This window comes from Loxodonta africana, chromosome 19, assembly GCF_030014295.1.
Source record: "Loxodonta africana isolate mLoxAfr1 chromosome 19, mLoxAfr1.hap2, whole genome shotgun sequence".
NCBI lineage: Eukaryota > Metazoa > Chordata > Mammalia > Proboscidea > Elephantidae > Loxodonta > Loxodonta africana.
This window is the reverse complement of record NC_087360.1, coordinates 47,766,676-47,784,270: the sequence shown is the minus strand read 5'-3', so window position 1 is coordinate 47,784,270 and position 17,595 is coordinate 47,766,676. Positions and strand designations below refer to the sequence as shown.

The 17,595-nt window shown below is 40.6% G+C and overlaps 1 protein-coding gene across 6 annotated transcripts in view; it reads right to left on the bottom strand.

Moving 5' to 3' along the window:
- Positions 1-17,595, bottom strand: part of EBF2 (EBF transcription factor 2) — a 212,215-nt gene that overhangs the window by 188,141 nt on the left and 6,479 nt on the right. For 5 of the 6 annotated variants that reach the window (XM_003412466.4, XM_003412467.4, XM_064272664.1 and 2 more), the window contains exon 6: positions 12,657-12,725. The exons of the other annotated variant lie outside the window; for it this stretch is intronic. In XM_003412466.4, coding sequence (XP_003412514.1) covers positions 12,657-12,725 — 69 coding nt within the window. The remainder of the gene's footprint in view (positions 1-12,656; positions 12,726-17,595) is intronic. 6 annotated transcript variants of the gene reach the window in all.

Genomic DNA, 17,595 nt, shown 5'->3' with positions numbered 1-17,595 from the left:
ACCTTCATCCTTTTAGTTAACAGTTGAGCACATTAACTGTTTGTACCACCCAGGGACTCAGAGGGCTCCAAGTGATAAGGTGCACCCTAGTATAGGCAGGTCCCAGCCATCAGGAGTAGCGGAGGTCAGACACAGGATGGAGAAAGATGCTAAACAAGACGTGCCCCTACCAAAACCACACAGGGGCTTTCCTCACTGTCTAGTTAATTTACTCCCAGTCCCAGTGATGTGAATTAGACAATTGCTTCAAAAACTCAGAAGCCACCATAAAAATAGAAAATTATTGCTTCCTGTCATGACCAAATATTAAACACAGTGCACACCTAATGACTGTATCCCTCTCCAGGGAAGAAGCTTTATGAACAATAAAATCCCAGCAGACTTCCACTGTTTGGGCTTAGAGGTCTCATTATGGGTTCACTGATCCAATACAATTTACAAGCTCAATGGACTCCACCTGAAGTGAAAACCACCAACCCAGAGTTATAAACAGAACACCTACAGTGAAACCAGCATTTATTCTTCATCAGGGAATGAAAAGAAGAAAGGGAGGGTGCAGAAGAAAAGCATTAGGGTGCGAGTTGCTAAGGGAAATGCTCCTGACTGCTGGAATTGGAAGCAAGGTTTGACACACCATTAGAAATGCAAGGCAATGGACAGAAAGCAAGGGAGACCCTAACAGAATGCAGGAAGTAAGAGGAAAGGTGAACAAAGCAAAAACAGGGGAACTGAGAAAAGGGTGGTGATAAAAGGGAGCTAAGAGGAGTAGAACGAGAATTTTAAAATCTGCCATTCCCTTTCTGTGTAGGTTGAATCTAGATGACATCTAATTTTGTAAGTTAGATTTTCTTTAAGATATACAAAATTATCTAGATACATATTTCTAAATGGTGGTTATTCTTCATCTTGTGCCTCCACATCGGGATGATAAAATGCATTAGCCACTCTACATTTACTTGGGCAAGCATCAAGTGGACTGTGAGAGTTAAACAGAAGTAATGTCTGGCTCTTATTCAAACATCAGCCACTACCAAAGAGGGAGAGTGGAGATTCTCCTTTACCTTAAACTCCATGTAATTTATCACTCGAGCCTAAACAATCCCACATGTTTTAAGAGCTGAAGAAGGAGACTTAGGGAATGCTGAACAAAGGCTTTTAGGGAAGTCAGAACGAAAGTGAACAGAAGATGGACAGTAGATGCTAAGCAAAAGCAATCCAGAGGAGGTGACAAGTCTATAAAGCAGGGTCTAGACAGAGCATGAGACCAAGGGACTGAAAGGTGACAAAAAAGGAGGACAGAAGAGACGGAGCATGGAAAAGAGGGACTTGGGGGAGGAGAAACTGACAAAGAAGGGGGGAAGGAAATGCTGATGGTTCCCAATAATACGTTCTGCTCACCTATCAGTCCCCTAAATGAATCACCTAAGTGTCAACTTCTGCACAGACCAGGAGGCAAAGATCATTAAGCCCCACAAAAAGGTAGAAAATCCATTCAAGAAAAGGCACAGCTGCATGTGCTGATGTTGCCGGGCTCATTCGAGGCATAGGGCACTTTCATATACATCATCTCTCTTCCCTCCAGTGCTGTGGGGCATTACTTTTCTATTCCTCAGAAAAGAAGCTGGGATTCAAGTAGGGTTGTTGGATAAAATACAGGATAGCCAGTTACCTTTGAGTGCCACATAAATAACAAAGAAATTTTTAGTATAAGTATATCCCGAATATTGCATGAGATATACTGATACTGAATATTTTTTCATTGTTTATCTGAAATTCAAATTTAACTGGGACATATTTATACTAAAAAAAATTACTTGTGTTTATCCGATATCCAAATTTAACTGTGTATCCTATATTTTTATTTGCTAAATTTGGCAGCTCTAGATTCAAAGTGAGGGAGAAAATGAAAACATGAATGAGTGAGGGAATGAATGAATCTGCAAATCTAGATTCAAGGAGGGGGAGGAAATGAATGAATGAATAAGGAGTGAATGAATGAATGACAGAGGAGTACTCAAACCTAGTTCTGACTCTAGTGCTTTTACTATAGTGAATATCATACTACAATAATAATAGCCACTTCAAGTACTCAACCCACTATGTCCTATGTACAGCGTTATTTCTTCTGAAGTAATAAAAGCCTTTTGCACAGAAGAAACTGGCTACATAAAAAATTACTGATTAGAGTGAAGTAAAATGCCACAGAATAACCTTTGGCACAGTGTTTGGAGCATGGTGAATCCTCCAAACCTTCATTCTGGTTAGAAGCTTTGCAGTTCAGTAACAATTCTACATGAATCTCATCATCTCTTCTGTCTCTCTCCTCGCATAAGACCACCTCAGCTTTGTCCTGGGAAACAGAGACCTTGGCTTTAATCCCAGTTGAGTCTCTGACCTGCTACAGCCCCTGAAGTAGTTGCTCTTCAATAGTTTTCTCAACTGAAATGCAGGGTGACAGCCCCAGTATGTAGCTAAAACAAGTCATGTGGATAGCTTTAAATAATCAGGAAAGTATCCTGTGCAGTTGTGCATAAAAGCTCACTACTTGTCTCCATGGAGATCCACCTCGAGCTTTATTGGAGGGGTTAGGTGTGATTAGCAGCTTTCAGAGGTACAAAGCCTCCTGCCTTGAACTCACCTCCATTTTGTGAGTTTTCTCTTTTAAAAGTCCTGGCCTGTTGTGGGCCACAGAAGTGTTAACCCCAGGGTGCTGGCCTTAATCCAATGGTTCCATCCCTGCAAATTCCTCAGTTCCTCCCATGATATCAGTGGAATTAGTAATTTCTCCCTTACTTCCTTCTAAAAAGCTCCTGTTGCTTGGGAGCAGCTGCAGCATTTCTCACCAGCTCTGGCTTCTTGGTGGTCTTGAGGGGGCTGGGAAAAGTTTGCCTTCAGTGATAACTTTGAGCTTAGAACAAAAACTTCCCAGAGGACAATCATTTAATTAATTACTGAGTCTAGACTGATGAAATGCTGCCCCTTTGTAGACTTGGGTCCGTGCTGGGTGACATGTTTCAAGTCTCTCGTCATTCAGCTACCTCCCTTCCTGATCAGATGCCCCTCCCCAATTGCAATACTAGGTCATCGTGAAAGACAGAGCAACAAAGAAAAATTCTTATAAGCTCTCAATCAACAAACAAATAACCTAGCCAGATTTTATGGAGAGAACCCTAAATCTGCAAATCATCCTTGGATAGCTTTTTTCTCATATCCTTGGGATATACGGGTCTTATTTTCCCAATCATAAATAAACCTAAAAGAATGTATCCAGCCCATATTTCTATTTACTCAAACAGAAAAAGAGATAAAATAACTTGAATTCTAGAAGGTCCTTTTTGGGTGAACATTGTAGTCATGTCAGAACCTTTCCCAACCTCCAGGTTCTTTGTTCCTCCAAAGCCAGTTAGACAACTTTTGGAAAGAGATATCTTCTCTACAAGCAAACATTTATTTACTATTTCCAGCTAAGCACAATTTCAGCATACTATTATTCTTCTACTCTTATTGACTCATCAACTTCCTGGCAAATCTTCTATTTAATCACATCACACAATTTCATAAGGAAGAAGCTGGAAGCATACCATTATCTATTCTGAACAACCCCACACATCTAGTTGGTCCTCTGATCTTCATTGGGAGTTGATCCAGGGGACCTAGGCAAGAACTTTGAATGTAATGGTGAACTGATGGTCTTTCTCTCTCTTTTCTAAAGAATTACTTATAAATTGTTTGGATTCTGGCCTCAGTTTCTGCTTTCTCACGAACATCCAGGCTACTAAAAAATTCACAGATCGCCAGATGGTACAACGCAGCTCTTTGCAAAGGATCTGAGCTTCCGGGTGAACAAAGGACGAGTGCTCACGGGGACAAGTGGCAACATCAGCAAAAGCTTTGGAGTGGTAGATGTACTGGGGGAGGGAAACGAGGTGTGGAGAGGTGAGAAAATGGACCTTTCACCTCCAGTGACTGATACTGGTGTTATCTGGCAGGGAAAAACTGACTCCTAACTGCTGGTGGTGGTGCAAGAGGGAATGTCCAGGATATTTTTATAGAAAGTAATAAAATCTGAAGCTCTGTGCCAATCTTTTTAATTCCTGGTAGCATAAACCTGAAAACCATTTCTGTCAAGTCAATTCCAACTCATAGTGACCTTATAGGACAAAGTAGAACTGCCCCATAGGGTTTCCATGGAGTGCCTGGTGGATTTGAACTGTTGATCTTTTTGTTACCAGCCATAGCACTGAGCCACTATACCACCAGTGTTTCCAAATAGTATCAAGCAAAAAAAAAAAAAAAAGCCCATTGCCATCCAGTCAATTCTGACTCATAGCGACCCTATAGGACAGAGTAGAATTGCCCCATAGAGTTTCCAAGGAGCGCCTGGTGGATTCGAACTGCCAACCTTTTGGTTAGCAGCCACAGCTCTTAACCACTATGCCACCAGGGTTTCTGGTGATGGAAATAATGTCCAAGTCTTGGCAGGAAAAACTGATAAATTCCCAAAAGAGCCACAAAAGGAAAAGCATTCATGTACTATTGTAACATCTTCCTAATAGATTTCCTTACATCCAGCCTCCATTTTCCAATCAATTCTCAAAGTTCTTTCTCTAAAATATCAATCTGACCATGAATGACATTGCACTGCTAAAAATCCTTTGAGGTCTTCCCATTGCCAACAAAATAATGTCAAAATACCTTTGTATGGGCACAAGAAGTTCTCTAAAATCTGGATCCAAATCATCTTTACAACTTCTTCTACTGTCACCCTTCACACATATCCATGTGCTTGTAAAACTACAAGCATATTTAGGAAAGTCTTCCCAGTAGACTAATAATAACACATTCCTTTCCACATGCCTTTTCCTACAGGCTCTCCTCCTCCTAGAATGCCCTTAGACCTCAACTGTGTATGCCCAAGTTATAACCATCTTTCAATGCCCAGCTCATTTATCACCTCCAGAAAGGTGATTTGCACCCCACCCTACCTACCTCTGCCAAGATGGAAATTATCTCCCCACCTTCAGATCCCCAGAAGATTTATGTCTACCTCTTTTATGGCACTTTTTACATTCTACATTACAACATAGTTATTTTTGCAAATCCTTTGTTTTTCTTTCTAAACTATAAGCTTTTTATGGGAAAGCTTTGTGTCTATTTAATCTCATTATCTCTAGGAGCACTTTGCAAAGTCTATGACATAATGGGCCCTCAATAAATATTTACTGAATTACAGGAGAGTAAGTATTCAATCTGCTTTACAACCCTACATATCTGTTCTTGGTGTTGTTTTATACCAACCTGCCACTGGGGACAAGACTGCTATATAAGATTGCTAAGCAGTTGTCAAATACAGGTAGTTACAACAAAGGTCCTGTGTGAACTGGCAAAGGACTTAGCTGTCCACTCTCTTCAAATGACTATTCTTGGCAGTCAGAGATTAACCTGTCAACTAATATTTACTGAGCTCTATAGGATAGTCTGGATAGTCACTGTGGGAGAGACAGAATAATAGTAACTGTTATTTTTTTAAACATCTCTGTGTCACACGTTGTGTGGACATCTTATATATATTAACATATATAATACATCATGAAGGAGATAGTAATATTAATGCCAAATATTAGAGTCAAAACTTAAACGACATATGGTATCTGGAATTCAAGAGTTATAGCTGGGAATGTCAGGCAAGCGTGAATTGGTAAAAAGCTAACAACACCCATGTACGTACCAACAAGCGTGAGTATATGTGATAAATGTCAAGTTGAAAGACTTTGGCTATAAGAGTTGATATCTTTGAGGAGACAGAATCTGAACTCAGCCTTGAAAAAGAGATAAGATTTATATTGGCAGAGAGCTTGGGGAGGTAGAAATGTGGTATTCCAGGGAGAAATGGTGTGTACAAAGAAGATGAAATATTCGAGGTCTGTTGGATGGGACAGAGGATTCATAGAGAAAGAAATGATGAGACTAGAAAGTTGGAACTTATCTACCACCCACCTACCTAATCTTCAAGTATTTTTCACAGTTTGTAAATACATGTTGATTTGTGTGATTATTTAAGCTGTAAGCTCCATGAAAGTAGGCACCATGCCTGTTATATTCCCTGCTGGTACCTCAGTGCCAGAAGTTCACAAATATTTGCTTAGTAACTGAATAACAGAAGGAATTACAAAATGAACAAAGCATGAAATGAACTAATTTATAGCTGACTAAGCTAGTTTGTGTCATATCCTAAAGCTCATCAAGTCCAGGTAGGCTGGTGAGTCAAGTGGACTGAGCATAATGCTTAAAAACTAACAGCAGGACTGAACGTACTAACTCTGCAGTACCATCCCTTTAGCTACCTGGAGGACAGTGATTTTCCCTGAGGAAACTGAGTTTCTTTTTTCAACTGCTTGGCTCAGACAGTCCTCCAATGAAGTGCTTCAGCCCAAAGGGGTGTTTTTTTCCAGACCAGCAAGCAGCAGAGTCCCTTCTCCTACCTGTATCTCCCTGAAATGACCAAAAAACTGGCAAAGGCCCTGGTAGAAAACAAAAGAAGAACATGAAAGAATGATGCATTCATAGTGGGGAGATAATCTCTGTGTTTTAGTAAGAAAATCTGAACCCCCCCCCCCGAGGGAATGAAATTTTCACTAAAAATTAAAAATTGCCCCAGACCAAACTTTTGTAGACTCTTTCCCACACTGAGCTTCCCTATAGTGGAGATGGGGAGTCTGGGCACAGAACAGAAGGCATATGTTAATAAAAAAATAAAAAAATAATTTTTTTTTTTTTGTTAATAGCTCCTGTAAATTATTGATGAGCAAGGATGATGAATTAGCATGCCCAGCACCCTAATCTGACCCCTGAGCTAGGATCAGAGAAATCAGAGCTGGGAGGAAATGTAAAGGTCACCCATTAACCCAGCACACTTCATTTTATGGATAGAGAAACTGAGGCCCAGAAAGAAGGCTACATGACCTCTGTAGCATTATACAGCTAGTCAGTGAACAATCTGGGACCAGAAGCAGGTCTCCCGATCCTTATGCATGATCCTTTCTGCTGTTCCATACTGCTTCTCAGTCACATTGGGGACTGATATTGCATCAAGCCAGTCACAAGGCTGAATGTGACTTGTACAGAGTTAATCGATAGTTCAGGGGTCAACAACACCCACCACTTCCCAGAGAACAACTCCCCTCTTTAATGTTCCTACCAGGAGTTCTTCCAAGTAATTTCACTGATACTACACAAGTCCTTTCCATTCTTTAACAATTCTAAATTCTGGACAATTTTTCTTTCTACTTGCCAAAATCTTTTTCTCTATAATTTCCACCCTTTAACTAAACTCAAGTTTCACCCATGAAACTGGCTGTGTTACCTTGGCTGAATTACCTAACTTCTTAAGACTAATTTGAGACTTTCTGTAAAATTGAGACTTTCATGTTGAAGATTAATTAAGAAAATTACTTAATTAACATAAATTGCTTAGCACAATGCCCAACACACAATAAACGTCAAGTAAATGTTAGATAAATGTTTATTATTAGCCTTATCCATCCTTCTGAGAGCCAGAATTCTTTATTCAGGGGGTATCACTGCTGATATATCTGGCTTGCTCATGTTCAGGGACAGGGAGGGAGCCTGAAAGCCTGTCTTGAGTAGCCTTGGACCACAGGCATCTGCCATGCTTTATGGGCATAAAGCTCACCTAGAGCTCAACTCCAACTACTACCCAAAAACTACTTCTATGCTGAAAGGGACAGTGGAATCAAAAGCAGACTGTCCACAGATCAAGAATGGATTAATATAGAAATAACAGAATGAAAAAAACTCCAGTGTCCCAGATTAATGAGATACTGTCTAGCTTGCATGGCAGGTGGACAAGGGTTTTATGCCTCATAATTATCCTCTAAAATAACATTTCACTAGAGTTAAGTGATTAACTTGGTAGAGGACTAGCATGGATGGCCCACAGGAAAGAGGCAGAAAGAGGCAGGAAGGAAGAGTAAATGAGATGGCAGAGGAAGTGCAAAGGAGAACCTTGGCTAGAGGCAAGGGCAGCAGGTGAGGACTCAGTGACAAGATGGAGGCAGGAGAAAACTTTTTTTAAAAAAAGGAGGGAAGGAGATAACTGCAGGAAAATCCCTCATAGGCAACTAAACACCAGATATTTTTTAGTAAACCTTTTGAATGAGGGCCATTCTGTTGTTTGCTTGACTTCTAGAAAAAGAAAATAAACAAACCCCATCCATCTAACACTTAAAATGGTCCTCTGGGAACAGAGCTCTTAAATATTGAGACCAACATCCCAGCACAAAAGACTAGAACATTTAGCATGTGAAAAATAGGTTGGACCTGCTCTTTTAATAGGAAACACCCCACCAGTATGCACACGGGCCAGGGTAGCCTGCAAAGACTCAAAAGGAAATCTCCCCATCTCAAACCATCTGACTTTTTATGGAGCTACAAGGACAGAAATGAGAAGGAATCTTTTTCCTTCTCCCAAGTGTGTGAGTTGTTGCTGTTGCTAGGTGCCGTCGAGTCTGTCTGACTCATAGCAATCCTGCGTACAACAGAACAAAACACTGAGTAGTCCTGCGCCATCCTCACAATTGTTGTTTTGCTTGAGTCCGTTGTTGCAGCTACCGTGTATGTTTGCAGCTGCTTCTTCTCATTTTGAATCATGCCACATCAGCAAATGAAGGTCCTGAAAGCTGGAACCCACATCAATAAAGTCAACTCTACTTTGAGGAAGAAGCTCTTCCGCGGTCGTCTTTGGAGTGCCTTCCAACCTGAGGGGCTCGCCTTCCGGTACTATATCAGACAATGTTCCACTGCTATTCATAAGGTTTTCAGTGGCTAATTTTTTTCAGAAGTAGACCGCCAAGTCCTTCTTCCTAGTCTGTCTTAGTCTGGAAGCTCAGCTGAAACCTTCCTACCATGGATAACCCTGTGGTATTTGAAATACAGATGACATAGCTTCCAGGATCACAGCAACATGCAAGCCACCACAGTACGACAAACTGACAAACATGTGAGACAAGTCCCCGAGGCTGTCCCTAAAATGCACCTTCATGGACCACCAGATTATCCTGAGCCCCAGAGACTAAAGCGGATATTCAGAAGAAGCTTCTAGACAGAGAAGAGAGTTTGAAGAGGGCACAGCCCATGATAAATGAAGTTGAATCAGAGCTTCCCTCTGAAAACCACAAAATGTAAATCAGCTTGAACCTCTTCATTTTTATTTACCACACAGATATTTACAGACAAGATTATTACACAGTAAAGATATTATTGCTTTTGGTTTTGTTTTGTTCTGTTTTGTTTTGTTTTCCCAGACAATTTGGGTTTTTACAATAAAAATCAATAAACCCTACTCCCGCTCATATACAGGTATTTACACAGAAGGAAGGCTCTGCTGGGGGCTGAGATTTAGTAGCAAGTCCTGCTGGGCTGGATGTTGACCTGGCTTTGTGGAGACGGGTGTGGCTGCCCAAGAATGCACAAAGGCATGCTGAAAAGACAACTGAAAATAAAAAAGTTGTGAGTCTAGAGAGATCAGGGCAGGGAGCAATTTAGCAGCAAAAGAAAGTCCAAATTGGGGGCTACGTCTTAGAAAATGGAGAACTAAATAACTGATGGAAGATACCCCATTGTAGAACCCAAAGGTTTTCAATTAAGGAGCCACAAAGTAGTAAAAGCTGTTCTTACTATCTCAAGCAGCCTATTAGAAACTGAATATCTGCCCAGGATGTGGTCACAAGGCCAACTGAAAAGTCAACTTGTTTTATTTTTTAGCTGGAAATCTATCGAGTCAGTGTGGTAACGAGTCAGTGTGGTAACACTGGTTGCCTCATGCTGCTCAAAAACTTTGACTGGCCACTGACGACATCAAAGGCATTTCTGGGATGAGATTTTTATTTCCCATCCTATTACATGTCTTTGATTAATAAAAATAAAATTACAGCTGAATTATTACTCATTAATTGCAGTTTGGCTTGCAAAATCTTGCAAAACCCTGGATTCACTAAGAAAAAAAAAAGGGGGGGTCCTTGGTGATGAAAAGTTTGGGAACCCTCAAGTCTCCCCCAGAACATGTAGAATTCCGAGAGAACAAATAGGCTTCCCTTGAGCCAGAGTGGAACATGCCTGTTGTGTGAGGAAACTCAAAGAGAGACAGTGTAAATTAACTGCATCCGGTTAGACTGGGTGAGAAGGGCGAGGAAATAATTAGCTGGCATTACAGGAACACGCGCAAAGAAGAGAGTTCCATATTTATTGAGAGGAAATCCAAAATACACCACTTTGCACCAGTTTGGTGCTCGTGGGAGAACTCATCACCTCCAAGTTAGCAGATGTTGAACCCAGGGACTACAATCACAGTTCAACCAAGCCCCTAGATGACACAAACCACCCAAGCCACCTCCAACAAATGAAAACCTGACTTCATTCTCCTTTTGCTTCTTCAAATGAAGGCAAGAAGGCCAAGGTAAACCCAAGTGACGTTCAGGAACAATAATGCAAGGTTTCCATGAGGAACAATATCATCAAACAAACCCCTACAATAAGCAAGCTAAACAAATGCATCTGTTTATAATAAAACAGGTTCTCTTAAAACCTGACACTGGTCCATCTACAGTACCCTTTGGTATGTATGTTTCCATGTGTAGACGTGCATCCTTTCGGAAGTAACACATATTTCAACTGATACAGAGACATCGATGGCCTGTTTTGGTGTACAAAGGATAGTAAAAATAAATGCCAGTCACATAAAACTCCATAACATGTAGCCAAGATACAATTCCCACCTTCTCAGAAGAATTTAAGGCATTCTAGCACAAGCTATGAAGGCACCTAATATGAAAATTTTTTCTCTCCAAAGATGCAAAAAGTCTGTGCTTTCTTTTGCCCTTGTGCATTACATAGGACGTAAGCATATTCGGCCATTATCAATGGATGCAGGTTATACGTCGTTTTTTTAAAGTAAGAACTGCTGCTCAGTGCAGAGTCTTTAAGATGTATGCTTATGAGAAGTAAGGTGCAGGTTAGCATTTTATAGGTTTGCAAACACTTCCAAGGCTGGTTTATGGAGTGTTTATTACAAGAAAAGATGTAGCATTCTTGAGGTTAGAGTACTTTAGTGAAAAAGACTATATGAAGATAAGCAAGCTCAGTCTACACACTAGAAAGGATGAGAAATTTGGAACTGCATCTAGGCAACCCTCTTATGCTTCAAATGCCCCCAGAGGATCCCAAGGGCATCCTTGGAAGGAGGTAAATTATGTCATGCGCAATCAGCAGATCCAACTGATAGCAGTTAGTATAGAAAGCAAACAATGCTGTGGCTGTGGCAGGAGTCAGTACAACCATGTTCTAGCACCAGCTCTGCCCCAACAAGCTGTATACCTGTGAGTAAGTCATGCCATCATTCCAGGGTTCAGCTTTTCCATTTATAAAATGAGGAAGACAGCAAACCCCAAAGAGTTCTTATAACTCCGTCAATGTCAGAAAAACTGAAGAAACTCCAACAGTAATCCACCTAAAATGGCACAGAAACCATACACATCCCACAAACATTTTCTATTTGGCTATCATCCTCCTCCAAGCATCTCAGAGACTATGGCAAGCCTGTCACTGCTCTTTCAGTAGCTTCAGGAAACCTACAGCAGTGGGCAGTGCCCTCTAACACATCACTATACCACTGAAAAACAAAGATGCTGAGTGCTTTGTCCGAGGTCAGTAGCTAGGACAGGACCAGAATTCCAGCCTCCTCATTCCTAGGGCTATACTATACTTTCCGTGAAGAAACAAGACGGGTTTTCTGGGAAGAATGCCAGAGGTTCCATTCTCCCAACTGAGAATTCACTGGAATATTGGAATAACAACTTCGGAGACTGTGGTCTCTCCAATCCATTTCAGGACCTGGCTAGAAATATAAAAACCCAAAGAAAGAAGCAACAGGGAATTACTCCGTTTTTTAACGAAAGAGAAAAAATTAGGGGTGGGAATATGGGGTTTCTTAAAAATTACATGATTGCTAGAAGTTAATTTGGTATTTCTTAGTTGGTTTGTAAGTTCTGTTTCCAATCACAAAAACAGACAGCTGAGGATGCCTAAATCACATTTCAATGAATTAGCATCTTGTCCCAAAGAATCTTTCCCACTCTGAATATGACATAGAACCCAGAATGTAGTCCTTCATGGTAGAAAGGAATCTCACTCAATGCAACAGAAAGCTTGTCACAATTCCCTAAACCATAATCAAAACTGACACTCTTCAAGCCCAGCGGCAATCACCGAGAATGGTGTAGGGATTGCTGCGTAACTCGGGACATCTCACCCTGTCTAGGAAACTGATTGAGCCCATGATCCGCCAGATAGGAAGATGGCACTGTTGACCATTCTTCGCTATCCACAGACTTCTTATTAAGCTGAAGTTACTGCCCTGGAAAAGAATACCATCATAGATTTCAAGGCATATACTCAAATGGAAGGTTCTGACATCTTCCAAGAAAGGCCAACCAGAAAGAGGACACACGTGTTGGACTAGTTTAATGCCTTAGGATAATATGAAACCAACCTTATGCCAAAGCACCAAATGATTAGTACTCAGGGTTGAGACTGAAGAAAGAAAGAAACCAACAATGAGAAAAATCACATTTTGTCCCTACCTGTCGATGATGACAGGGTCTGAAGGAGTCTCATTTCGGTTTCCACAACTTTTCTTTTCACAACATCGACTGTAGATTGGAAAGGAACCAAAAGAGTAAAATTTATTGAATCAAGAAAACACAATGATCATGCAATGTAAGAACATTCACAAAAATGAGTACATCTTAAGTAGCTTCCTAACTTTAAGCTGCTTGAAAGCAGAATTTGGCCATATTATAAATAAATAAATAAAACACTGAACTTGGAGCCAAAAGATACTCACTCAAATTCTCTATAATTTATAAGCTGGGTGATTCTTAGCAAATTGAAACTTACCCGAGAGCCATACTTATAATCTGAACCACAGACAGTTGAGTTTAAAGATCTATAAGGCCACTTCCAGCTCAGTGTTCAATGATTTTTATAAGTGTATATAAAGAAAAAAAATTTTTTTTTCTTTATACTTGAGGTCTTTGTGTCTCAGTAAATATTTGAAGAAAAAGAGCAAAGGAAAATGTATAAAATAGACCACAAGTAGCTGCCTGGGTTATTATAAACCTTATTTATATAACATCTTTCTCCAGAGAACTAGGTGTACTTTATAAACATGTGTTCATTCATTCATTCCCATCATTTTCAAAAGCTGATGGAAGAAGACCAGAACTATGATATACATTTTAAAGTTGGAAGAAAACAAGACAGGAAGCTTCAGGATAATCTTGCCAATAATTTTCACCAAGTCTGGAACAGAAATGGAACTCAGCAAGGGAACATATTGAAAACTCTACCTCCCAAAAATTCTACCTAGAAACATGCTAGGTACTCGGTAGAAGCTCAATAAATGCTTGCGGAATTATGTGAGAGCAAGAGAAAAGGAAGAACCCCTAGAGCAACTACAGCAGGAAGGAAACACTCAGAAGGACCTGAGCAGAGCAAAACACTCCAATCCAAAGGTATCTGTGTGAAATACCTAGACAAATGTGAAAAGGGCAAAGGAAGCTTGGTGGTGGGGAAACACTAGGGAATTCCCTCCCCATCTTGCCTGTTGGCTGCTTGTCAGGACCACAAACTTCTGAATACTTCGCAGCTAATTTCAAGTGCACAGTCCACTATCAACTGTAACTGATGAAGGATCTAACCTTGAAATGGCTTATAAGAAAAACATTATTGTCCATACCAGTTGGAGAATATGCCTAATAAATGTTAGTAATAACCAAACTATATGTGAATACTGCCCTTCCCATGACAGTTTCTCTCTATTTTTTTTTTAAAGATTGACACGGTGCAATAAAAAGGTTGCTGAGCTGGGACTCAGGGCTTTGGAGTCTAACACAACTCTGTCACTAACCAGATGCATGAATTTAGTCAAATCTCTTTAACCCTCTGGGTTTTGCCTGCCTTATATAAAAAATGAAAATGTTGGACTATATAATCTCCAGAATCCCTTGCAGCTTTAAGAAATCCATGAGGGTGAGATTCCCTACCTGCCCTACAAATGAGAGGGCAGGGGGGTGAGGAAAAGAGAGAGCCCGTGTGGCAGCAGGGACTCAAAAGCCCAGTCACAGATTTGCTGCGTGGCTCTCTACAGTCCATTTGCCCTCTCTGACCCTCCACAGAATTTTTTTTAAATAAATATTTAAAAACCTAAAAGCCCATCTCTCTCAGACAGTGATGTGTGGATTATTCAGTAAATGACTCCAACATTCTCAGAAAGTAAAATATCTTGAGAAATGCTAGAAATGTTCACCAAATGGGCACAATGAGGTTTTAAGAAACTTAATCAAATTAGTAGGAAGTAAAAGAAAAATTGTCCCAATTTTCTTAAATACCAGAGGTAGCCACTGGAATTTTCTGAGATAATATTTTGCCTTTGAAATTATATTAGGTCTTAGCTTTTAAAATTTCAAGCTGTCCCAAGATTAACACCAATAAAAATGCTGGCCAGCTGCCCTCCCACCCTGCAAAACCCAAGTCTCTCTTCCCAACTCCCCACCCCCACCCATTTCCATGCCCCACCTCTTCTATTTCTAAAGCAAAACTCTTTTCTTAGTAACACGATTTTAAAAGACTCATACATGCTAGTTACCCAAAGACCTTCCAGCTAAACTCTTCTTGGACATCACCAGCAGGACAACCTAACCCCAAATATGTGTACCATGCCAGGCACAATTTAATGACAGGCACACACGTTGTCAGAATATGCCAATCTGTTTAGTTTGGGTAGGAATGATTGAGGAGGCCGAGTAAGTTTGCAAAATTGCTCAGCTGAATTCAGCTGCTTTCCATGGGGATTTCCTCCGGAGGAGAAGAAAAACAGATAAAAATTTAAGCCTGGAGCCAGTATAACGCAATGTGGTGGATCAACCCAGGGAAGGAAGTGATATGCAAAGAAAAAATGCAGAGAAACTTTAGGATGCAGTCTTCCATTTTCCAACAGTACGATATTTAAACATAATCTCCAATGTTAATATCAGTGTGTAGCAGAAATAGAAGACATTCACTTGGCTGTTGAACTATAACAGCAAAGGTATAAAAGCAGTACAGTTTAGCTATGTTTGCTCCCACTTGAGAGCTTCTTAAAATTTCTCTGGGTCTCTAAGTTAACTGAAGCTAATTCTTTTCTTCTTTTTTAAAAGAAAAAGCCTCATCAATATGCCCTAGTGGTTCTTTATTTTGTTTCTTAAAGAGCATTCAGTCCTCATGCCGTCGATATTATCACAAGCAACGGGAAGTGAAGAGAGTTGAAGGTGCGCATAGGCCCAGGCTCCCGAACAAGCGCTCTGAAAAAAAAAGATACCTGATGCTAAGGAACTGGGTGTCTGAATTACTCACACTAAAAACTGGACTCTCCCTCCCCTTTGCTATACAGACATAGCCTGAATGACCAACTTCAGATTAACTACTCTAGTTAAAAGTCTTTAGGGTTCTTTTCTAACGGGAAAGTTGCAAGGTTTGAAGTTCCTGACAAGTGTTTTTAAAAACTGAAAGTGACTGTCAAAGAAGAAAAAAATAAAACAGAAGAACAAACCCAAATTCGCAATAGGTTGAAACTGTGTTCCTATCACGGAGAGGCTCAGAGATGCTCTTTTTTCCTAATGAATGAAAATGAAAGCTGTTTCTCTGTTTGGCTTAGTTTGACTTATTTTATCCTAGTGCTTATTTGGAGACCCTTTTACCTGAAACACTCTCAATTTGCTTACAGGCCTCTTGTATTGTCCCTAACTCTACATGGAGTCTTTGAAGAGGGAAAGAGAGCAAATAAAACAAGTGCGTGTTTGTGGGGGGAGGGGAGAAGATTGGGTATGAGAAGTTTTATTACAATCCTGAATCTTACCTAAAAGAGGGATGAGGAATGGCAGGGGGAAAAGAAGAAGAAGAAGAAAAAAAAGCCCCCCGCCATGGACACAGGGTGTCCAGTCAGCCAAACTCCTGTTCAAGACAAGCTAACGTGTCCCTTTCCCCTCCGAAACGGTTTTTAAAATTCAACCCTCAACTTTCAAAAATCTGTCTCTAATTTCAAACTCAAATAAGCGCACAGCATGGTGGCTTTTGTTTTGTTTTCTTCTCTCCAACTCCTCCCTGCGATTGCATAACAAAAGTGTCTAAATTCACACCATCTGGCCGATAAAGACACTGGCCCCACTGCCCGGCTGGCCCATCTGATTAGGGCCCTGTCTAGCCTGAGCCTTGTGGCGAAAAGTCACAGCTGTGGGGTTTGCTCGCGCTCAATACAACTCTGTTATTAGCCAGCTGTAGGCCTTGAGACGACTTCTGTTCAAATTATAATATCTTTTAACCCTCTGAGCATTGAGGGCACAGAGGTGGCTGGCAGCGACATAACAACTAGAGTTCTCCTTGCTAATAATTGGCAAAGTGAACTAAAGCAGGGAAGAGAGGAGCAGATACAATTGGGGGAGAAGAAGTTATTCCTAAAGAGATTTATTTTCTCCTCTTGCTTTGTTCCCACCTTGAAGCTAAACACCAATTTATGAGCCTTTTACTAAAGATCACAGAACAGAAAACCATCGGGGGAGGTGCCCAGGTATGCCAAAGAACACCATGCAAATGAGACTAACTACAAGCAATGACTGCTGGGGAAGTAGGCAACTGATTCATCCCTCAATCACTGGCTGCTCTAACTGGCTGGGAAACTGTGGGGGAAGGAACTGTTTTTCCCATACTGGAGAATCAACCAGCTCTAACTGACAGATTGAATGAGAACTTCCCTTTTAGTCGCATCCAATACTCACCACCACTCCACCTCAGCTCCCACAACGCGCGCACACACACACACACACACACACACACACACTGCAGATACAGTAACCATCCAATGATCATTTATTTACCCATAATTAATATTTGTTTTTAAATTCTTGTTTGGGAAGGAAATATCGAGCACTTTCTCAGGTCTCAAATGCAGAGAAGTTACAGTACATTAAATTTTTATATTGTGTTACTAATGCAGACTAAACTAGAGGGTTTAAAAATTGATGCTGCTTCTTAAACAGCATAAAATGAGGAGGATTTGATAGGGCTTAAAAATAAAAATGTCAGCCTTAACTACAGTTGGATGGGGCATGCAAGTATTATTTAAAGTGATAGGTATAATTCGTCAGAAAATGGGCCAGGTTTCTGTTGTTTTGTTTTTTGTCTTGTTGTGTTTTCTTCTGTGCCCTTTTAAGAAGGTAATCGCTCCAAATAAAGACATTTAGAAGTGTGAAGAGGAGAAAAAAACTGCTCTTTGATTAGCCGAGCAATTCAAAGCATTCTATTTAATCTAGGAATTATATAGAAGTACAACTTGAAATTGCATTTTCTTTCTTAACTAATCTAGCAAAGGGTACCACTCAGCGTCCCCTGGATAACTCCACTGCCCAACTCCTCACCCGGACCACTCAGGCAAAGAAGCCTCAATTGCCCTCAGCTGAGGCCACTGGCAGAGTTGAACTTTGCATT